At 42.0% G+C, this 25,114-nt stretch overlaps 1 protein-coding gene across 1 annotated transcript; it reads right to left on the bottom strand.

Annotated features, from left to right (window-relative positions):
• Positions 1–1,924: 1,924 nt before the first annotated feature.
• On the bottom strand, positions 1,925–24,041 carry T265_12527 (hypothetical protein; the record flags this gene model as incomplete). Its single annotated transcript, XM_009164163.1, has 16 exons — positions 1,925–2,114; positions 3,595–3,646; positions 3,732–3,965; positions 5,181–5,409; positions 7,271–7,358; positions 7,470–7,583; positions 13,434–13,771; positions 18,518–18,797; positions 23,116–23,202; positions 23,240–23,341; positions 23,377–23,478; positions 23,513–23,541; positions 23,577–23,709; positions 23,748–23,828; positions 23,860–23,973; positions 24,011–24,041. 16 exons carry the CDS (start codon positions 24,032–24,034, stop codon positions 2,034–2,036), a joined length of 2,088 nt encoding a protein of 695 aa, XP_009162427.1.
• Between the last annotated feature and the right edge of the window lie 1,073 nt (positions 24,042–25,114).

The raw sequence follows: 25,114 nt of genomic DNA, 5'->3' as shown, positions 1-25,114 counted from the left end.
TATATCCTATCAAGCACACTTCAGCTGGTAAAAAGACTGGATTAAGCAAAATCCGAATGACAAATACGGTTAGGCAGGAAACTGGCCATGAGGTTCAGTAATATCGTATACGAGTGAATTTTTGTTCAGCTGGGATTATAATTATAGTAGTCGTTAACATCATTCGTGATATTTCGAATCACTGATAGCCTGAAAGCGTTTATGGCTTATTGGTCTTGGAGTGAAAATTTTCTTCATTGCCGAATACATATGGTCAATGTGCTCGCAGGCTGTTTGTTACTTTGACGGATGTGAGTGTGACCAGGAAAGCCTAAAATGCACAAGTGACCACACGCTGACGACGTTAGCCTGATAGCTGATTAGGCGCTAGCTAACTGATTGTCAGACTTGGTGAACAACGACTAACAAAGACCGCGCAGCGATCATTCTATTGAAAGAGTATTGCGCACTAACAACGAACGTCTTATAGTGGCACGTTAGGCGACGGGAGCTTGAACCATTATTCTGAGCAAAGAAGTATATATGTTTGGAGAGAATCTTCATTCCGGATGCTTATATTCTCCATGTAACACCCAGAACTTGTTCATGAGTTATACGAATCAGTGACCATAGTTTTACGTGGCTGAGCTACAAGGAACTAGGATAGTCACAATACTAAGAAAAACAGGTTCGCCTTAAAAGTGTTGACAGAACGTTCACGAAAGTATACCAGTTGATTGTGAACCGGTGAGTGGGGCCAGTCTGATAAACTTATTTGCAAGATGCATGCAATTAGGGCAGACCTTATGTGTTTAAAGATTAAATTTACAGTGCTAATACAGGAACTTTTTCTGTTCCATCCGAAGAAGATTACAATGTTGGTGAAAATACGACTTTCGGTGAAACGTTCTAGAACTCATGTGGAGCGCCCATCTGGACATCTGACTCTTTACGCTATATTTTGATGTTATTAGGCTGTTATTTTCGAATCCGATGACGAATGTATAACGCGCTAGTGGTTTTGCATAGGGAGCGAACACCTTTGCCCATCTCGGTTGTCATGCAGTCGTTATAAATGAGCAGCAAGTATTGTGGTAAAGATCTAGGAAGGTGAAATCAAGACTGTACGTCAGTGAATTATTTTCAAAAATATCTGCTCCTATTATCTGGCAGATGAGCACACCGAACCGGGGAATTGTTAGCTAATCAGGTAAGTATGGAGGTCCTCTAGTTGCATAGACTACCTGAGCATACACTAGTCGCTACGCTATGCAGGCAATATCATGCTTGGACAAAACACATTCAGCCATCCAAAACCTGCTCAGGAGTTTTACAGCGATGGTTACTGAGTGGTTCATTTTCTACCTGTGAATCAATCATCCAGAACGCTGGGTACCCTTGATCAATCCGAATATCACATTGCAACCGCGGAATGATAAAACGTTTTACTCTACCCGCAACCGCAGAAGTGCGGAACAGAGTTCAGTCACAGAAATGACAAAGGCTTTGGTAGTTTAAATAAAAGTACATAACAGGATCACTCAATTGCTGGAGACAGGACAACCTGAAATCATTCTCTCAGGCTTATAGCGTATAACTCCGACTCATACTGTAAATCCAACCAGATCCACTCTATCAGGCCCAAAAAAGGTATAAGCCTTCGGCTGAATAGGCCTTCTAGAACACAGACTGACTTTCTGCCTTTGGCCTAGTCTCGAAATTGGGCACCGTTTCTATGACGGGGCTGTATGTGGCCAAGTTTTGGGGGTAGTTAAAAGAAAGGAGCATCTTGTGTTACAGAACAACCATTCTTCAAGTTCCACATATACCAGTTGCAGATGAAGGGTAATATGTGGGTCGAAGTCAACATGTTGTCTTGAAGAGCACTCCACACCACGAATTCTAGTAATCTGGCACCCACCATGGACGCGCTAACAGAAGGCTTTTCTTAGCTAAGCATGTATTTATGTTAGGCCATTCGGTTTGAGTGATGTTCGACGTTGCATTCCAAACTGGTTCTTCACACACACACACACACACACAAACCGGGCCATCTAACCGACCAAACTTAAGATCTTCTCCAGCTTGCGAATTTCCATTTCTGGCCCTTTAGGCTGATCCAGGCCTTTCTTTTCCTGTGAAATAACCAGAAATATTATGGTGAATTGTGCTGTGATATAAATTTACCTAGTAAGCTTGTTAGGGGAAGGGGAGTTGGACGATATTCAAAACAACATTTACACAAACGACAGGACCAGTAAATCAATACCTTAACTTGGTCAATTTGAACTGTTCGTTCCAGTCATAAGTAATTTCGACCGGCACCGACTGTATTCAGTCATTCCACAGTAACATATCTTGGTGTTCTTTTTTGGAATAATTTCGGTTATTCACTCCACGTCTAACAGAAGCTAAGCGTCTATCTTTCTTCTGTTGCAATTTACATTTCCCTTCATCTCATCACCAACAACGCACCACTAGCATTTAACACTGATGCATGAATTTTCCCAAGCTTAGCGGTTCGTTTACCAAAACAGATACCAAATTATCCCAACACTTCTTTGAATATCTCGATATGTGATGGACTCTCTAATCCTCATTGATAGACTCAGGTAAGTAACATCTGATTTAAATAGAATTCTCTTGAATACCCTGTTGATTCACGGACTCAGGTTAATTGACTCTCCGGTATATGGAACCTATCGTAAATTTGCGATGGCCCTGCTAAAAATGTGTGACCTCAGGGATTCTGTCAATGAATGATGATGATGATGATGATGATGATAGTGATGAATTTGTCTGCAGCTAGCAGGAGGTCATAACACGATTGGCTGTGCAATTGGGCGGTTATATTGGTTATCCGTTGCACTGTGTTCTGATTGGTCGGTGACGGCTTGACCTGTGATCTTGGATTCATCTACTGACTTTGTCCATTGGTCATGATCTCTGCACTTAACCTCTCTGGGTTTCACTTCGTGACTGTTATTAATGTGACTTCAACGAGTTTCTTGGTAGGTTCAACACTTAACCGTTCGACCAGGAGCATCTGATTAGCAGGGTGACAAGCAGCACCCAAGGAACCAGCCAACACATGTCCGCGTGATCTGGTTTCCGTCAATGAAGAATGAGCGGTGGGATATTCTGCTACGCGCGAGGTAATTAGATTGTTGGTCAGTTTTTTGTGGTCGGCCGGTTGGGCGGCCAAACTGCTAGATAGGAGGCTAAGGGTTCGAAACTTTACGAGTTTCGTGGGATGCACACTACCAATGATTTCCAATAAGGATGGAACAGACGTTAACTGCTTCCCAGCTTTTCAGCACAGAATGCCCCTACTGACACGATGAAAACTCAATACAAACTTCAAAACTGTCCTCACATTGCAACAATTAATTTGAATATTTCCGTTAGAATTCCAGTTCTTTACACGAAGTGTTTTATACGCTGAATTGGTATGTAGCTACCAAGCTACCCTAACCTTCCTAAAAGTGAATGCTTTTTGACATTCATACCTGCATGCGTAGACTCAAGGACCTGCAGGCAAAATAAGGTAGAGAGCATTCAGATGAACGAAGGTAATACATCTAGACCATGTTTAGGAAATGAAGAGCAACTCACTTTCGGCTTCTTTCTCAGGTTTGGTGAAAGCTTCAGGCTTATGACTTGACCACTAGGTAATGAAAAATAAAAGATTTTCACAGTGGGAGAACAAGATGATGATTATCGTGACGTCGGGGAAAATCAACAAAACTCACCGATCGTCGCCAACAATGATAATACTGTATTTTGGGTTGAATGCCAAATGGGTCAGCTTTGTCTTCTTCTTGGCCGTAACTAACTGGTTGCATAAAGGTTCGTATTTGTTTACAGACAAATCGTACACATGGACACGACCGTCTGCTGTGACAGCGGCAAAGACGGTGGATGAGTAGGGTGCCCAGGCGACGTCACCAACAGGGGAACCGAGATCGTACATAAAGACAGGATCCCTGAAAAACACAGTGACAAGCCAAGCCAAAATATTCATTAGCGAATTATGTTTGAAAACCCTGATACGCTTGTGCAATTTAATTACATCTACGGAGATGAATATTCTCCAACATAAACCGCTGACATATCAACACATTCGGAACGCGTTTTACAGAACCAAGCCTCCATCTGTGCTGCGATTTCTCAAATACATATACGTTCAAGTGGAATATCCAAATAGTTATTTTTAGGTGTGTGTGAGTCACTTTTGAGGCTAATAAAACCCAGACAACCTTATGAGTATTGTATCACATCCATACATGTGTCACGATATCTCGAATATCGTAACGAGGCGGTCAAACAATGACTTGGCAGCGAAGTATGAAAGCCAGTACCAGCAATATCAGCTGCGCTGGTCACTGCCGTCTTCCAGGATGGGGACCCCGAGACAGGCCACATCAATGGCTAGAGACATTGTCAGAAATGGCCCAGTCGCGCCTCAATGGCGTTCGTGCATCCAAGCCTTCAATGCATAGCTCCTTTTCCACACACCCCACTCGACAACCCGCTGACAGTGCTGGATCCATGCGCCAATTTATCAGCTCCCGCCTGCAATGCGCAACTACCTACCCCACCCCCAAATCATCGGTGAACGAAACTGCGGCAGCCACAACCACTGTATGACGAGTACGCGGTTATTACAGCTAACAATGATGATGATGATGAACGAGTAAAACATGAGTTGACCTGGTGTAGCACATTCAGTTACTTAAAAAAATCATAAACAAGTGATTCATCTGGGTTCCGGGTGAGTGTCTCGAAAAACTAAATTTGTTTGCAAGTGAGTGTAGTTCGCCAAAGCCCGGGGGCACTCTAATTGCTACGTACATAATCCCAAAGTTTTCAGTATGAAATGATCCAGAATTAGAATCATCCAAAGGGTATCTACATTATTCTCCGAAGGATTGACATGGGCTATTTACCATTGATACGCAAATGAGGACTTGCTGTTCCCGTAGAGTTTTAAATACAAGCTTAGTTTCACACTTCGGTCAACTGAAGGTAGTTAGCGACCTTGTCGCACAATTTCGGATTGTGTAGAGGAAGCACTGTTTACTTAAGTGGTAGATTAGTTGGGAAACATTTGATATGGATTATTTTCATCTAGAAGGAACTACATTATGCCATGCATCTGGGTACCATTTTGCTACATAGAGCATAATTTATGCACCTACTTTTTGTTATGGTCCCATATTTTTACCGTCCAGTCAGCCGAGCATGTGATGAAGATGTCCGGGTGGAAATGATTCCAAGCAACTCGGTAGACCGACATGTGGTGAGCTTCATAGCTTCCCAAATATTGTGAACTGTAGGCTTTGCTGCATTTGTAAACCATTCCCTCTTCCGTGGCCACCAGGAACAGATGAGGTAATGTACGATGGAAATCGAACGCTGTGCCACAGTCTGAAAATGGAGTCGAGTCATGTGATGCGCAAGGATTTACTGGTGAAATAGGTCTTATTTAAATGGTACGGATAAAAAGATGCTCGTAATTCAACAAAACTTCCACCCGTGTGGAAATTCTCTGTGTGTTGAACCCGCTCGAAAAAGCTTATTCACAAAACAGTTGGAATTTCTACTGGTCGTGGGAAGGAACTTTTATTGCTAAATAAGACCTCATCAAAATTGAGTGAAATAGCCTACAAACTGCCAGGTAGACAATAAGGTGTGATTGCGTTTTCATATGACTGAATGGACGGCAAATCGGTGAAGGATGACACTGCTTAGACATAAGACAATCTTGGTCGTAGCTGGCACAGCCTTAATTGTGTGTGTCCGTTTCATCATCTGCATTTGGAGACACGCCATCATAAATGTGCTGGTGATTTCTGCCTCCATTAATGGGAAATATAATCAGTTACCTACTTGAATCTATTCAGATTCGTCATAATCTGCAATAACAGAAGCCTATTAGCAAAGCTTTCAAACAAGAAGAAAACCTTTATAATCGTTGCTTTTGGCTTGGGTAGGAAGGTCACTGTCATCTGTAAAGGGTCAAAAACCCGGTATTTAACAAGTACACAAATCTGTGGGGCGCCATTCTCATCTTCAGGGAATATGCGAAACATTTTGATCACCATTTTTTTGGTTCTGATGATTCAAATGTTCACAATTTTCATATTCAGTGGTTGCCAACTGATGTGTGTCTGGGTAATTCATTCATTTAAACAACTTCGCAGCGGCGCCACGTTGCTTTTTCAACCTATAGATTTTGCGTTGTTAGGGTCAACACACGGTCCTGAAGCAGAATGACAAGGTTGTCTTAATTCTGTCACTATGACCACTTTCATTGTTGGCACCATGGTATGCAAACAGAATGTTTCTAAACAGTTTGAACGGCATGAACGTTTTGGTGACGGGATTCTTGCCAACGATCCCTTTTTAAGACTGCCTCTGGAGCCACAAATTGTTGGACCTAAAGTAGACGATCGAAGGTTCTCATAAACGTTCTAAGTTGTCATGCATCAAGGAAAAATTCTTTGATATCTTGGATATCGCGTCAAATGGTCCATACAGCCATCTCCGATCAAAATGTTCGGTCACAATAAATCAAATGGCATATGAGACTCATTTGAGCATTCCCGTTAGCGCCACAATAATCTGCTTATGATGGGTTAATTCCGCGTGTGTCCGATTTGGTTTTCGAATGCGGAACAAGACTGATAGGAATTTGAGGATGCACCTGAAGGATTAGTCCAAAAGAGGAGTGACACCGGTCGTGGATAGTCGGAGGGCTTTTGAGAAACTTATTAGGACTACATCTCGATGACAAATATGTTCTTTTAAACCAAACTTTTGTTTGTAGTTCTGCTGCGTTGCAAACCGCTACTAACATCCAAGGTGCTTCCGTTTTTACCATGGATGGTAACGATGACGATCTTTGACGACTCTGATAATGATAAGATGGTGTTGGTATAGAGGGAGATGTTTTACCAAAGAGTACACGTCTGATATCACACCTGGTCTCATCTGCATGACGTGCATTTCAAGCGAAGCCTATTTAGAAAGGTTGTGCAGTTGTATCGATCCAGTTGTAGGCCACTTGCATCTGCTAAGTTCGGAAAACCGATCTACTTCAAAAAAGCAAGCTGTACTCAGTCCTGGAAACCACACCTAGTTATGAGTTTTTACCTGGTTTGGGCTCACTGAGTAAATTTGTAAAGTCAGGTCACTTTGGTGAGTAGGTTTTGCTGTTAGCTTTGATATCACAAGGCTAATTTTTCATGCTGCGAATAGTTGGATGATCAAATTGGACGTGACTTACCCAGAGTGATGAGCTGTGATGGCTCTGAACTGTCACCCGAACTCGTGACCATTTTCAAAACAAGCGCATCAAACTGACCCATATCATTCTAGAAGTAAGAATAATCCCAATTTGTCATGTTTTATTCAAAACTAAGTATACAAAACCAACGGACAACAACGATTCAACAATCAAACATGAAGAGTAGCGCTCTACTCACTGGACATTCGTGCATTGAGCCCACACCTTCCTGTAGCACAGTGTTAAACGTAATAGAAACGACAAACGAAAAATGAACAACGGAGAGTAGTTTATAATCATTGAGCTTGAGTAACTAGGAGGACGATCTCGATAAGCGGTATCACGTTACAATCGTGGGTATCACGAGGTACCTCAAGGTAAAAATCTTCAGGTATGATGTCACCTGCCCACAAAATTTATTCCGCAGCATAAGTAACTGCGCTTGTACATTGGAGACAATACTTTGGTGATTTTCGGCTATACTACAGTGTTCGTCTGCTATTTTGTAAGGCGGCATGATCGACCTGGAGTTGAGGTCACTGCCATTTTCTACTTCAGCTTTTGGACGAATATACTGACATATCCTGCTGTCACTGAGATTTTCGTTCCCCAAAGTTGTCAATGGGGTTTTACCTGATTATTATATATCTGGATTCAAGAACTCAAGGACACGCCCCTGCTCGCGGGACTGGTATAAGGTACATGAAAGAAGTAATACTACCCTTATCATGTGGAATATATTTGATTTTCTCCGAAGAGGACATATCAAGGTTCTAAAACAGCTCCAGCGTGTTAGCGTCTAATAGACCAGGACGAGCAGCATTTCTAGGGGAACAGTCGGTTGTTGATGTTGATGTTATTGATGTTGATGGTTATTCTCACAAAATTCAGGTGTTCCAATGTTTATTTCTTTGATTGAGACATACTGAGGATAATGAGAAAACCTCCATCAGACAAGCAGGTGACAATAACAACAACGGAGTACACGTAAGAAAAGCACACATAGGCATGCCACTGGTTACTTTTTGGTTTCTGAGCTGAGTTCTGCGGGAGGAAAGATGCTTTATTTAAGAGCACATTTTAACCAGCATGAGATCACCGAAATTGGCCGTGAAAACGTCCCATCAGAAAGAACGAATAACCTATGTGGTGATGCATTGTAGGCCAGAGGAAAAATGAAGATCATAAGTAAAAGGCATGAAATAGATGTAGGATTCAACCCAGCCAGTCATTTAGAGCTACTAGGCAACTACGGTTAACTTACAATATACATAGTTAGTTATTTGACTTGGCACAAGTGGAGCTCGGACACCACATATGAATATTTGGCCAGTCATGTTTGAACCAGCAGGTGCAGTTACTTAGTTTCTTAATGAAAAACGGTGTGTAGAAAGCCAGATGTGCTATCGAATTTGGAACACAAGTACCTAATGAAGAATGGAAGAAATTGAACCGACATGCAGACAGCCTGTAATGGGTTAAAATGTTCGTCAACCTATGAATTCTGGTCACTTTGCACTGCTATTCCGATTATCTACAACAGGTGGAATCTGCTGTTCCTGACGTGATGGTAAACATACAACTGGTGAACCGCTAAAGATAGAATTGTACTTTGAAGCGCAAGGGCAGCGAAATTCTACTCCGAACATGCCGAGTGAATGACCTTGGAGATAATGACTAAATGGGTCGATTCACTGAATGTAACCGGGCCTCGGACAATGTGAATTACCGACTGTAACGGTTTAGAAGAAACTGGTTAAATCCGTAGTACTGTACTCTAGTGATATCGCCTGTGGCTTCTTAAAAATTCAACAGATGGTGCCTCGTAATTCAATGATACCTACTTACGGCTGACACTGTAGTCAAGAATGCTTCCACTACTCATATTCAAACATCACAGCCAGGTCCACTATGAAGACGTTGCATAAATCAGCTAAAATGCGGCTGCTTCGAACCGTAAAATGGAGGACTGATTGGAGACCCAAGGACAGCAACACCTTAATTTTGTGCTGTGAATGTCATATAATGGAGCTCCCAAGTAGAAGTAGTACAGCCGCTCTACGCCAGTTTCAAATGAGTTATCACCTTAAAATATAGCTCCTAAAATTCCCCCATAGAATCGATCGGTGAAATCAGCATCTGTTGCAACCGCAAATAACGATAAGCGGATTTATCCTTATTGACTGGAAACTCAATGACAAAAAACTAAGTCGATGAGTATAAAGCACCCAGTGTCTGGATGCAAAAAGTGGAATATCATCTACGGCGTTGCTCTGTAATGCACCGTTTGTCACTTTTTTATTTTGAATCGGCTTATATTGCTCCCGATGATAGTCGATGTTAGGCCTTTTGGTTATATAAAAGATAGATCCTACTTTTAGGAATTCACCTGAAGCAGTCGCACGAACCGTTTGGTTTGCAAATAGGGGATTGGTGCGCAGTTTGTGCGACACTGCAACCACCATCATGTGGCGTTTACTTACTTTCTTCAGGAAGACAAATATTGACAGACATAATGTCAGAACGAATCAAAACTGAGACGACCAGACGGTCCGTAGGAAATTTGGCCTAGGTTCACTGTTGTATCGTGGGTGGCCGTCTATTGGTTAGGCCTTCACTGAGCCTGCCAGACTACACGATAAGGAGAAGACAGATAACTCGGGACACTGCTGTATTGTCAGAACTTCTGCGCAAATATATAGGATGACTAAATGGCCAAATATGGTCGTTCACTTGTTCGTTCTGTACAGCCAATAGTAGTGTTCCGGTCGTGAACAACTTCAAGTCATATGTTGCTAAGCCGTGTTTAGTGAGCTCCGCCAACGCACCTGCTTTCCGGACGTGTCATACCGATTTTGACCTTTGGGATGTGTCACTCTCTGCACATGTACTTTTCCCATGTCTGGGCGCGTCCTGGCATTCGCACTCAAAGCAGTCTATTGGCAATGCAGTGTCCACTCGGAATTTCGCTACTTTTTCCGACTGCTTCTTTCTTCGTTACGAATAGTGGAATTACTTGCGGATTTTAAGCAAGATGAAGTCGTTACATTCTAAGATCGGCAAGATCCGACAAGACACTGAAGACCAAAGCAGTTTGTGAAGTCACTATTTATTACTCACACATCAGGAAGTACTGGGTGGTTCGCAAATCACGTGAGCAGTAACTGAAGGGTTTTCGGTGGAATCATCTCTCTGCAGGAAGTAAAACTCCGCACTCTCACAGCAGACTTAATGTGGCAATTTCATATGGTAACGATGAGGACAACAGCAAAGTGTTATGATCACCGACAGCTATCAACTGTGAACTGGTTGCGGTGTTTATGGCTGATAGACTATTCAAATATCGAGAAAGGGATTTAGTCGCATATTGCAGGTAAGTGCTCTGAACGTCATCTTGTGGGTCCACTAGCGATGATGAACCGTTTCTAGGCGTATGCCGAAAGCTGATTGGCAGTGCAAGTCCGACCCAAGTGGTGTCACGTAAGCTAACACAGGTAACGCGTCTGTAGTGTCTGCATCGACATGTCCATCCTCAGGTACGGCCGACATAAGTAGAGAGAGGTCATTCTGTGAGCAGTAAAGCGTTGCGAACTTTTGTTAACCAAAAAGATTCAGAGTATGGAACTACCGGGACTCGAAGGATCGGGTCTCAGATAGTGAAGATGTTGCTGACAAATTCGGTATGATTCAAATGAACGGTGTAAACCTTGAGTAAAAATGCTGACTAGTTTTTCACCCGAATCAAATCTGAGATGAACTGATATGTGGCGGGTAACATGAAATAATTTGAGATGTCACTTTATCTTCGAAAATCAAGATTTCGTGCCTTGCATATGTATTTTATGGACTGTCCTGCACAGGAGAACATTCATTGACAACTCAATTCTTTCTAGAAGTTGCAAATATTTCTCTGGACATGGTTTTCCTTCAGTGAATCATACTGACATCCAAACATAAACAGTTTCACTATGAATGCATATGCATGAATTCATCGCGAAAAAGTCTCCTCGATTTAGTATGAGTTCCCGCAGCTGAAGTGGGCGAACCCGCTATTTGTAGATGACAGTGATGAAAAATCTTTGTTCGCTGTGAACTCAATTATCCTTTCAAGCCACACTTTAGGAGGCACTGCTTGGTGCGTGCTCTAATTCCATTCAGTATTCTTATTCCTGAATGCAAATTCAGGATTTTATAATAATGTTCGATTTTACCCTTTAGGCTCAGAGTTGTTTCTCTAGAACTGTCATACCTGCCGATTCGCCAATCTGTTGTATCTGGTTGCTGACCCGCTCCAGTGCCTAATGCCGGAAAAAAAGACTCACGGAAGGGAACACAACAGTCGAACAGGCGAGTGCTAGATCGTGCGTACGTGCGAGTGCCAAAAGTACGACGGTCTCAAGCTATTTATTGGAGGGAAACTGTCTGAACTTGGTCCAATGCCGACGCACGCTGTCTGGCTTTGGTGCGAGACTGCGTCGCTCTGCATATTGCGGGGACGTTGTCTGGTCAACATCTGGCGGAGCTGATGGTCTCAGTAGATTTCGGGCATTCACTAGTTGCTTTCAGTAATATGACATTCCTGAATTTTAAAGCTATCAAGCAATTCGTTGTTTACTTCAAAAAGTTTGATCACCAGTCTGGTGATAAGGCATCGGCTAGTGCTTTGCAGTGCTTTTTTACACAGGTTGTGCGAAATCCCGTTGTTTGAACTTTCTGTCTGTACTACTAAGGCTTGACGTGGTCGGTGGTAAACCGATGAGGTGAAAACCAAATCAATTTCACCGCGGCGCATTCACCGGAGAAGACTGTCTCGCGTCAGATAAATGCTGATCAGAAACATCCATCTTCATAGTTTACCGATCCAACTTTTAGAGCAGGTTGCAATAAAATGCTCAGACAAGCTCACACTCGACTTATAGTTTGTCCGGTCTGTTTTGACCAATTTACTTCATTTCTTAATTTTTTATTATACCTAAACCTGATCTACGTTTTTGATTTTCAATTAAACGCAAGACCCAAGAATACTGTTCCTGATACCTATTCTTGCACATCACTAAGAGTCCCTATTTCGGGCATTACAATGTCGCATTTTTTTTGTTATCGTATTGTAAAATGCCATGGTTTTATTAACCTGCCATCTGATCGACTTTGGTCCTGAAGTTTGCTTCGAAACACTATTGTTGAGCGTCTTGAATAGTACATGACTTTAGTAATCCTGATGCTGGAGCTCTCGGTTCACCATGCTCCAATAGCGTTGGTCAGCTCCTCAGGTTTCTTCGTCAACCACACAAGTGTTTCGAGTAGGAGCTGTTGTCATGGCGAATCTGCAGTTTCATGAATCGCATTTTTGTAGGTTGTTTTTGACAAGGAATTTCGGTTTTCGTTTTGTGGGTTGCATAGTACTGCTTCATCCTAACCTCTATTCCGATGACTCCTTATCTCCTCATAGATGTTCACAGCGTATGCGAAATACATCTTACGTCTCGTTCTTACGCTGGCTTCCTTCGAGTTAGTTCGGACACAGTGGTAGTCACTTGTTATGCCCTGTCTTGCAAAAAACACTTCACTCACTTGTTCTACTCATAACTGTCAACATTTCTTGAAGAGTACCTCTGTAGAACTGGTCAAGCTTGTAACTTGATGTCAGAGTGTTGTCAAACACACTATCAGAAGTTGCACTGACTGTTTACTGTACCATGGTACACACTACAGTGCTCGTATAAGTCTCGTTTACTTAGAAGTGGGAACAAAAGAGCGATGAAAAAAAGATTAAGTATCGTGCATCCAAGAAATCTGAAATTCGGTGTGAAATGCGTTCTGTTTGAGGGCATTGATTCAAATGTATAATTATTACAAGTGACCAGCAGTACGAACTTTCCCTGAGACCGATAGTTGTAAACTACACTGAACGTAATGGTCACAGGGTGAGAGATTAATGTTTCTCGTAGCAAAAAAGACAAGATTATGGGGCACAGAATTGGGCGAAATATGTTACATTCCACAAACGCTAAGTGTCATATCAAACTGAGCAGTTATTATATCAAGCGTTGGATGAAGAAACAGCTAAGCTTCAAGGAATGCGAATTTATTCCACAGGAAAGTATGTTTGCAGTATATGCCTAGACGCTGAACCTAGGCCACATGTGTGGTGCTCATGACTTACCTTAACAAGCGTCCACGAAGTCACTCTTCCATCAGCACTGACCGAGAAGAAGTTCAGGTTTGCATCGAGATCATTTGGTTGCCAACGTACTTCCCACACAGGATCCGTGTGCTTTCCAGTTTTTGCTGTGCTCATATAAAGTGGGCCACTTTTATGCTGGTTAATGTTGTAGACACCGACTGAGCCATCGTAGAAACCCACACAAAGCATATGCGGCAGGCCGTGATGTAGATCAAGAGAAAGTACTCCCGAATCCGTCTCAAAAATGTACTCCGGATATTCCGGATTCTTCATGGTATAAAAACATATCAGTCCATTAGATTGCTTCATAAAGTCATCTGTGGAGAGGAAGTACCGTGAGAAAGTGAAAATTTCGGTATTTTCTTCTCATTTCAACAGTACCGTTTACAAATCATACTTAGACTTTTCCAAGCCTATGGCGCCCGTTTAAGTGAGGGATTTGTCTAACTGTCCCATGACAAGTTTTTGCTAATACTGACCTGTCAAACTGCAACATATTAAGTGCCTCTGTGGACGGAATGTAGTTGGAGTGGAAATAATAGGTTGATGACATGCAACTGCTTGTTTCTGGTAGGTACTCAGTAACAGTTAGCCGAAAATAAGCCAACCGCTATCGGTTATGGTCACGAAGGTAAGCTATCGTCGCGATAAATGAGAAGTTAAGAAGGAATACTCGGACGGTTGAATTTTTTGGAGTAAATGTTGCCATTTCATCTGGTTTTGTTACTTGTTTTTGACTACTTGAAGATTTTCAGTAAAACAAGTCATCCTGATTTTTTCTTGTCTCCGATAACCAGCTCCAGTGCGTTGATCGACTTTTGTCATTCAGCACTCGAGGGAGCACAACATAGGATCTGATTCCACATGATCCTTCGACGTTTCCCATAGGTTTAATGGGACACCGAGCAATTACAGCTCCCAACGTTAAGTTTTAATTTAATCATGAGGCTTCCAGTGCAGACGAGTCACCTACTTCATTTTGGGATTATGTATTATTCTGACATTATGCATCTGAACATCAGGGCTGTTCTCTTTCCACTTTATACTGCTACTTCAGACTCTGCTCAATCTTCTGTTTTCTATCTTCGAACATCACAAAACCGCACTTATCTAAGGTGTTTGTTCCAGAATGATTCGCCGATCTAAAGATGGAAAAGAAGACCGTATATGTCTATTGTCCAGCACACATGAAAGTTGTTGGATAGTCACTGATTAGTGAAAAGTATATATTTAGAAAGCAAAAGGGACCTTATTTTCACAAGGGAAACTACTCACAAGTTTGGTGAAATTTCTTCGACAGCTCACGACCGGGGACTGCGCCTACCTGATGAGCCACAAGAAGGGTGAAACCGGTCGTGAGCTGTCGAAGAGTTTCAACCAGACTTGTGAGTAGTTTGCTTTATGAAAATAATATACTGCGATATCTCGTATATCGTGCCAACTGAATCATGAGGCGGCCTGTGTACAACACATTCAGTTGTAGGATATCATAAACTAGAGATTCAGTCAAGTCTCTCTTGAAAACAGAATTGATTTGCAAATGAGTGTATTTCTCAAGAAGGACTTTCCCTGAAACACAGTGTGTCAACAGTCTGCAACGAATTCCTTCTCATAAAATAACGAACTTATTTCTTTGGAAGTAAACCCCACATACTTCTATCCCTGGGTTATTTTTTGTTGAAGGGGTCACTATATACGACATATTTCAGAGAAAAGGTTGGATAGGTCAATGCGAGAAAGCAAGAATGTTAGCGGCTCTTTTCCACAAATTAATTTGAAAAGTTTTGGACCGTGTTGCAAAAGTTCTTTCAAAATGGTGCTACAATTACAGTTTAGCGGTTATCGTCACAATGCTGGGTACAGATATTTTGTACGCAGATATGAGCCGAATGCGGAGGTGCCGTAAAAAATCGTTTGATATATCAAAAAGTAGGTATTTAGATGCGGGCCTGGATGTCAAAGTAAAGTGACTCGGCATTGGTTACGCCCTACATCCCTCTTATCTTTTGGTATCACTTTTCTCCGATCTTGGAGTCTGCCTAATGGACTCAACGGATTCAGCCCGCATGTATGTTTGCAGAAAGAACCGGTTGACCTCGCTGGTCCTCACAATCCTGTGTCCTTATTTTCACCTGCTTTTTTGTGCCTGGCTTTGGTGCTTTGAGATTTCGAGTTAACATTAGTCAGTTTCTGCTGTGCACCATAATTATATCACAATTTTCTGGCTTGTCCACGTAAAGCATGTGGTTCGGAATTCCGTGCTTATGCTCATAACCAACTGTCAGTTGGTTTAACCCGCTAATATTATTCTAATTAACCTCACGTTACTTATAACTGACCGTCGGTGTCTACAAGGTGCTTCTGCTTAGCGCTACCATTTGACTCTCGATATTCAGTTTTTACCAAACAGTACTTGCACTCAACACAACAGAAGGGACTCGTGGGCATTAGCCGACATTTCAAAGCTCAATACAACTCACATCGCGATTACGGCCCTGTTCAGGTGCCTCACTCTTCAATATAGATCTTCAATGAGACCTCATGGAATTTCTTCGACAAAATGAAAAATTAATCCATTCAGTCGATGAAGAAATTCAAGCAAACTTCAAGCGTTTTTAAGGATAAAAATCTCTCTGACACTGTTTGCACCACCAGAGCCATCCATGGGACATACAAGTCAACCGTGCATAAATTCTAGGTAGGTTTCTTTGCTGATGCCAGATTCGCATCATGAAAAACAAGCTTAGTTGCACTCAATGCAGCTCAAACTGTGGACTGAACCTTTTCAGTAGAAAAAGGTTTTCTCATTTCACCGAAAATTTGCTTTTCTATTGGCTGTATTACCACGGAAGTTATGGATGGTTATTCCGACCTTTTGGATTGCCATGTAGACGATGCATCAAGGTGTTTTGCCTTTAAAATGGAATGAGTATTTCCGTCATTCTGCTGCCACTGGCGTCACCATTTTGAAGACAAATTTGTCGTATCATACTGCAGCAACCAGTCTGTCTCCTTTTGCCTTCAACCACGTATAATGAAAAGAAAACGCATTTGAGCTGACTGAACGAGTAGAATGATGTGAATTTGAACACTGCGCAATAATGTGGCGTCAACACGGGGCTTAACTGAAGCTTTCGTCTAGGATTCACTTCAGATGACCGCCTTGTACAAAAGTCCACCTTCATTTTGAGTTGAAATGGTAACCAAGATACCTAAGTACCTTCATTGATATGATACGAATCCCAAGGCCGATGAAAAAACATGAACAACCAATTAATCGTATGCCTAGCATTCGAAGTTATACAAATCGTAATTTTGTGTAAGTTTGTGCGCCATGTATGGAAAGGAAGATAAGGGTTTTACTGAAGCCTACTGCCTGGTGTATTGTAAAATATGGGCTAAATGGAATGACCTGCGTCAGCTTGGTTTAGCTAAATCCCCTGTTGCTTCTGGGATCGGGTGAGTACGATCGGAGCTGTAGGTGCAAGTTTCTGGCCCCCTAAACAGAAAATGTTAATCAGCAGGTTTGAAACTCATGTGGGTCGTTTTTTCCAAGGGTGAGATGCCTCCCGCTCCAGTGTTGGTCACACGGAGGGTTTTCACTGTGAAAAGTTCTGTAGAATTGAAAATTTCTTTCTGAGTTTAGTTGCTTCCTCGGATTATCTTCATAAAGGAATGTAAATGTGATTATGCTCACTTATTTGCTTACTTTGAGGCAACCACCCCCTGAAACAGAATCAGTTCATCGGAATACAACCACATCGTCAATCAGATTTGTCGATATACCAACAGAGTTAAAATATTGACCGATTATAAAGTAGATCAATTGGTCTCAGGCCAGGCTGTGCAGTAGTCGCGAAATGAAAGGGTATACAAACGAAATAACGAGTATTAAATTAATAGCCTCAAAGCTGGAGCGCTAAAATTCATGGAATGCGATGGTGTGTGACTAAAAGAATTGAACATTCATCACGGGGAAACAGATTCAAATAGGAGAGACACGGCTCGCGCTTAACGTGACAATAATCTTGTCTTTATTTACAAACTACTCTGCTTGAATGAAGTAGCACAACTTCCAACAAATTCCGCGTTACAACACTTCTGGGCTGATAGTCTAGTGAACGTTAATTACCCATCGTAGACAGTTAAGACCACTTGGTACCAAACAACTGGCGGATTTCTTTTGTTCCATTGCCCTTAATGAGGATATACCTATTTTTCTTGCCTGATGCAGCTGAGTCCCTTGGACAAGCCCTCTTGGCCTACAAACTATACCCAGAAGTGGGCAAAGATGGTGTGTAGTTGAGATTTTCAGACAGTGGCCACAGACAATCCAGTAGTGGCTGATACGCATTTTAAGTATTACTTCAGTAGTAGCTGGACTTTTCTACTTTATTGTGCGATACACCATAGTTAGGAATGGCTATCGACCAAACTTTGGCCTGAAAGAAAACAGTAAAGTCGAGCTGTCAAAATAAAAGTGACAAACGGTGCATTACAGAGAAACGCCGTAGATGATATTCCTTGAATCCAGACACTGGGAGCTTTATATTCATCGACTTAGTTTTTGTCACTGAGTTTCCAGTCATTTGCGGCTGCAACAGACGCTGATTTCACCGATCGATTCTATGAGGGAATTTTAGAAGCGATTTTCTACAGATCGTATCCATAGTAAACATTAGAGATCATAGTTAGACCGATTAGCAATCAATAACAGGGGACGAAGTCTGGGACTCAACTTCTTGTCTAGATGAGCGTGGGGAATACAAAGCAGGGGTTGACTCCGAAGTGTTAAATGGGGTTTCACAACAAGCTTAGTCCAGGAGAGTCTGACAGTGTACTCAGTTAAGGGGCCTATTTCCGCACATACGAACTCCATTGATAAACAATGGAACCATTTGCAGCATTTACCGATTTCTGTGGCCCCCAATCTTTCATTAATGCAAACAACGTTATGATGGGTTTAAGACTAATACGGGGACTAATTGGAGAACAAGTAAGGTTTAACGACGTTAGTGCTGATCAGATTTGGAAAACCAAACGTGATTGCACGAAAAACTTACACGAGCCATGTCCAACTGCGAACAAGTCATTGTAGCGTGGTGACCAGCATAGTGCTGTCACGGCTAGTTTTCTCGCTTTTTCAAAAGCGAAGTTCCATAAGGGTAAAAGGGTTCCATTTTGGTCCCGGTATTCATCTGAAGGATCTTCGTAATATTTGAAGTCCTGCGCCACTTCATCATGAGTATTCTGATTAATCATTCTTTCTAAAATCTTGATTGGTTGAGCGAACCGACTTAGGTCGTCATTCTGTTGAAATGGATAATCGTATGTGATTGGCAACTACAGTCAATGTCATCAGAATGCAAGTCAGAAAATGCATCTCACTTAGTGCTGTGAGAAATACATTATAGCTACTCAAACCAATATTTTGTGGAGAAAAAAGGGATTCACTCAACCTCGCACTGACGATTTCACCTCGACTGATGATGAGATGTTTGTAATCCTAATGACAAGCTCGGCGAACAGACAAAAGCCATGCAATGCACCCGAGCTATCTATATTCCACAACATTGCCAAGAGCAGAGAACATGTCCAATGTTCTTTCTTTCTATCCCCAGCAGACAATTCAGGCATTATAAACGTTCATGGTACAAGACTGCAATAAAACGGAATCGATGGTTTATTTAACTCGTTTGAAACAAGGATATTTCCTCTCTCAAAGCCTCAGTCAGCTGAAATTCAGACTAGCCTGTTTGAATTACCTTTAGTGATACCTGTGTCATACGGCTGAATTTCTTCCAAAAACCGAACATCATCATTGATTGTTAGCTACGTTTTCCAGATAATATCTTAAAAAAAAGGGATACCATTGTTTTAATTCTCTCTGTGTGAGGTTCAGCTTAACGAAAACATAACAGTTTTTCAATGGATTGCTTTATCGCTGGTCACTAGATTTCACTCACTGCTTAACAGTTGACTTTAGATGTTTTAACGGCGGTTGAACCTCACAAGCCAGGAGTGAATGTGTAGGTGATGAGGCTTTCAGTTCAACTTTATGGTCGTGCTGCTTAAAATTGCATGTGTGTATCAAAAGTTGTTCTGTGTGAACATGGAGGGACCATACTTGGATGTTACCTTCAGGTTTGTCTGTTTTTATAAGATCAAGGATTGTGACGACTGTGACCATATATGCATTTTGCTTGACTCCACTTAGCGGAAAGTGTACACTGTTCCTGTCTTAAACCAAAATATTGTGAGAGAAAGATTATTTGCTGTGTTTTGTACTGACAGATTTTAGGTTTGAATTTGCGTAATCTGTCATCCGTACGAAAACAGACCTCCCTCCTTATTTTATTCCTCGCAATCTTTGACGCAATTGTTACCAGCCTAGGTGAAAGTAGACGGTAGTTCTTGCATCAAAGAACGATTGAACATTACCTAGTCTTATTCATCTAAAGATACGTCAATAAGCAGCCTTTTTGTTTAAGGAAGAAATCATAGGAGGTGAACATTGTGCAGCGAGCAGGTGTATCTTTATTCACGGTTTCCGGACAAAGCAGTATTATTGAGAGACGTTTCGAAGTATTTCTTGCCTAAAAACATATGCACGCATGGAAGTGTGCAACTTTTTTTATCAGATTATTAATCCTTGTGTACTACGCGCCAGAGAGTGGATTGGCTTATGGCATGGTCACTTTCAATCATTTGGGTTCCTTTTACAACCTCTCATCAGAAAACCGTATCACACTATCAGTGCAAATCACTTCAACAGCAAATATGGCCTTCCAAGGACACAATTACTTATTGCAAGCAACTACTAAATAATTGCGATCAAAGCTAACTTAATATTGGTTACTAAGTGTGTTCGCTGACATTATTATAAATCTAATACTCATTGGATTCACACGCAGAATAACACCAAGATACTGTCACTTTAGCCTTTAAACTGTGATGCCAAAAATGTTTGTGACCCGTCATTGTTTGAAGAAGGTATTGTGAGAATTGCACATTCTTAAGACCAGTCGGTGTGCTTGCACGCTTGATGTCCCGCCTTTCTTCGAACTCCTTGACTAACTGCCCTGCAGGGAACAAAATGCTTTGCGGCGGGGCATCAGATCTGTCATCTAATAGGCTGGAAACTCTAACTGGTTTAATCACGCCAATTCAGGTTTATCAATGGATCCAGATTTGCTGCCCCGCCGCAGAGCATTTTGTTCCCTGCAGGGCAGTTAGTCAAGGAATTCGAAGAAAGGCGGGACATCAAGCGTGCAAGCACACCGACTGGTCTTAAGAATGTGCAATTCTCACAATACCTTCTTCAAACAATGACGAGTCACGAACATTTTTGGTATCAGTTTGTCGTAGAATCTTAACTTTATTGCCCAACAAGTGATAATGATGCAGGTGGACTGAAAACACAAAGTTACAGTGTGTTTCATATTAAGTGAAACCTGCACGCGATGAAATACCGAGCAACAAACAAACAGCAAATTTTTCAAATAAGACTCATTTAGTTAGCGTAGAAAACTTAGGATCTGATCAGTTCCACAAGTAAAGAAACCAGTTTCACCAGATGTTTACTGTAAAAGCCATTACATCTGGTAATGAAAAAGCAGATTAGTTTGCTTGAGAACCCCAAGATATTGGTTTGATTTGTTCACAGTGGATGAAGAATGGTGCATTACACAAACATGGTGCATCAACTTCTATGACAGTATATCAATACAACACTGGCCATCGTCGTTCAGTCTAGATGCTAGTGGCCTCAAACCCGTTTATGTAAGACCCGAAAAGATACTCAAAAATTGGTCCAAGTATTTAAGAAAACCCTTCGCGGTTTTTTGACATTTAAAAAAATACCGGCTTCCTAAATAAATAAAAGAGAAGCTAAAGCTAAGTCATTGATGCCGCCACACAACCTAACAACCAATCACAATCAAACTTCAGCACCACCCTAGCTGTGCCTAGAGAGCCATATGAATACAACTACTTAGCGCACCACCGTGGATGCACCGCACCTTTCTGATTCGCAACACTGAACTGGCAATATCATTTCAGTTGTTGACAAAAGCTTGTAATCGTATTCCTCAACTTGATATGTAAGCTTACCGACAGATGTGCAAACAGAGCTACTAGTGTTATTGGCAAAGAAAAAACCCAGTTTATTAGCCAACGCCCCACCACAATAGTTCAACAGTGGATACCCCTGTCTCCAGACCTTTGTAAGTTTTCAAGCGCCAAATGTATCAGCAACCCACAATTTTAGTATTCCTGGATTTTCGAGGCGCATTCGACTCGGTTGATCGATCTGTCCTTCTTGAGACGCTTGCCCACCAAGGAATGCCCCGGAAGTTTGTAAACATAATACGTCCTTTGTATTCTCAGGCTTTCGGACGTGTGAGAGTGTACGAAGTGCTCTCCAAAAGCTTTACTACACAAAGCGGTGTCCGTCAAGGATCCCCACTCTCTCCATTCCTTTTTAACTTCGATGAAATAACTTCGACGAAATAATGAGACAAACGCCAAAGGGTCTCCAAAACCCTGGTGATCAAAACGCCTGTGAAGAAAATCTTGTTGATCTGTAATATGCAAACGAAACCGTTCTCATGTTAGAAGAGGAGGCGAAGATACGTGTGTCTTTGGATGGGCTGATCAAAGTCATCCCGTCCTTCGGTATGAATGACTTAAACGCTGTTGAGGACTCTACGGCAATACGATAGACGAGATACTGTGCTAATTTAGAATACTGCTAGCTTATGCTTGACGTCCTCATTTAGTGTTACCTGTACCACGTAGATAAATTGGACTTAAGATACACAGTTAGTTCATACTCAAAATGGTCATATGCATATGGAATATGTTCAGACCGCTGTAGTGCCACCAGCCTGTGCTGCTTGTGGTTTGCACTTCCTTTTTGAGCAGAGAATTCGTTCAAGCATCTTTTTCTTTCGTATGTTTTAGAACTCAGCTTTTTGGAATTCCAGTAGCAAAGGGTTTTTAGGACATGCAGACTGCTCGCTTTCACCTGAGGATTCTGACTCTCATCAATCGATTACTTCAACAAATGACAAATATAGTCCATATCCAATAAAGATTCAGATGTATTGTGTACGTTTATATATATAACTTTAAGTTCTGCCTCTCGTAGTCTACTGTATGACGTTCCGTACGATTGTTTTTACAAATTTAACCTGATTATCTTGGTTAATAAGCCTTGGTTCATATTCACCAAGTGTACATATGTGGTTGTTGGGCAAATCCTGCTAGAATAAATGGTGTGGGTTGTTGTTGGATCATGCGCTTAGTGTTGTAGCATCCGAATTATAAGCCATAATTGTGACGAAAGACTGGGTGGGTTTCTTGCATTACTGAACATAACCTGTCCCAGTAAGCTGCACCTTCAAAATCAAACATCGCATGAACGGTATTAATAAAATTCTCCTCGAGCTTTATGGAGAGCACGAGTCTGATGTCTGCAAGGATTCGGCAGAGCTTTGAAAAAATGCCATCTGACCTAATTACTTTTTGAAACTTCATTTTGATAGTAGAGAAGATGATTTAGGTACAGCAGAATGCCTTAAACTTTTTGGTCTCCTTGGATATCCTCTTATGCATCGTCTCTAATCATTGAACGAACAACTCAAGACAGCTGACTTACGAGAGTGTCGGCGTGTGAAGACTTCTTCTTTTGTTTTCCCTCATACTTTTGTGCACCAGCTACCTTTTTTTCCTTGGTTTTCTCTTGCTTGTAAGGGTTAGCCAGACTATTTCTCTAACCTTACCAACTTCTGTTGATCGGCCTCATAGTCGTCATAAATGATCCACTGAGTCACATTAGCAGAGAATGTGGCTCTTGGCGGAGGTTCCGTCATATTTCCCCTTTCCTGCAAATAATACAGCGACACGTTTTCGTGCTCACTCGATGTGGATTGTTGTAAGTCTGAGTAGAACGCTCACAAAAATTGAACTGATTGGTTAATTTCTTCGGTTGCACGCCTTCAGCAGTTTCAACAAGCGCACCCTTTTAAAATGAATTACTACAAGTCATTATGTACCTCTTTGTTTGCATCCTCTTCAACGGACCCTTTAAATTAGAGTTAGTTCTTGCCATTCTGTTACCTGCAATAGGAAGTGTACCATCCCTTGCCATTTGGCGTCTCCCTTCATCAGAATCCTTCAGCAACATATGACCTTCATGCCAAAAGTGCACCGAGGCTTGGTCTACTTGAGAAATTTGGCGATATTGGCAATCCTTAAAGGTGCGGGTTTCCAAAGCTCATTTAAGGTTACTTTGAAATTGAATCGAACGATGTTTTGAGGTGCATGTGGATTGGTTGCCGTTAGGACACGTGTCACCTCTTCTTTGAGTTCCTAAAGGCATCACTTTTCAATAGTTTCCCACCTGTTCTGTAAGCTGAAGCTGGTCATCTGGTTTGATAACAGATCTTAGTCCGAATTCATCTAATTCTTCTCTGAAAACTACTTCTGCATCCTCTCCATCTGCCTGGCTTTTCCTCTGTCACTTTTAACGAAATACTTAGGGGAAATATTACCTTTTTCTTCAAATCCAATTTCATATTTCGTCTACAACAGAAGACGATTTAGCGCTCACACAATCGCTATAGGGCATAGAAAAACTCACTCAGTTAAACAATCTGATGGGTTAGACGAAGACGCATGCGGGTGGGGAGCCGAAACTGGAAATATAAGGAAATATTGCTGACTGGGTTGTGCTAAGTGGGTGGTCGTTTGCCTTTTCACCGAACTTAGACATCTGCTTGAACATGTTTCATCGCCATTCATGTGGCCGATGCTGAGAAGCGCTCAGTATTCGCACAATGGAAGTCACGGATTCACGGATTCACGGATTGATACACAGGATGAGGCTTTTGCCCAAGTTTCTCGGGTCGGTTTTGTTCTTGTCGGTCAGTAGCTGTCGTTCACCTGAAAGGCACAAGTGAAAAACCGGGTGTAGCACTGCTCTTTATGTTCTCAGCGCGGGGCAGTATGCTTGCCAGCGCGAGGATTCGCATAAATAAATGTCTAATAGTGCTTTAAATTGGGTTCGAGAAGAAGCGTGTACAACCGTCGGAGGAAGGTCATTCCACGCAGCTACTACCCGAAATGAAAAAAATTGTCTAATGAATGTGTGTGTCCTGAGCTTGAAAATTTTCTTACTATGTCCCCCCGGGTGTTTGCTGGGTCAACGGTAAAAAACATGTTTGCCAAGCTTTGTTCAAACACGGCTTAAGTAGGAATTAGGTCCCCCCGGAGGCGACGGTACTCCAGGGGAAAGAGATCAAGCGTCGCGAGACGCGTTTCGTAATCCACGGATTTGAGGCCGGCAACCATTCTAGTGGCGGCCCCCTGGACACGCTCAATGAGGGTGAAGTCTTTCGTACGTCCTGAGTAGACAACTTGGTTAGCGTACTCCATGAGCGGTCTGACGTTGGCCCCGTAGAGTATTTGGAAGTCCATGAGAGTAATACGGGAGAAGGTGCGTCGGGTCATCCGTAAAATGGCGAGTGCCTTTTGGGCCGATTTCTCATGGCGCAGTGAGAAGGACAAGTTTGAGGAGACCCAGATGCCCAAATCTTTTTTGGCATCTATCCTCATGATGTTTTCTGGTCCCTTTTCACCATGCATAACAAAGGCAT

The sequence above is a fragment of the Opisthorchis viverrini genome (genome assembly GCF_000715545.1).
Source record: "Opisthorchis viverrini unplaced genomic scaffold opera_v5_3, whole genome shotgun sequence".
In the NCBI taxonomy this organism is placed as follows: Eukaryota; Metazoa; Platyhelminthes; class Trematoda; order Opisthorchiida; family Opisthorchiidae; genus Opisthorchis; species Opisthorchis viverrini.
The sequence above is the reverse complement of the archived record's forward strand: the minus strand, read 5'-3'. Positions and strand labels throughout refer to the sequence as shown.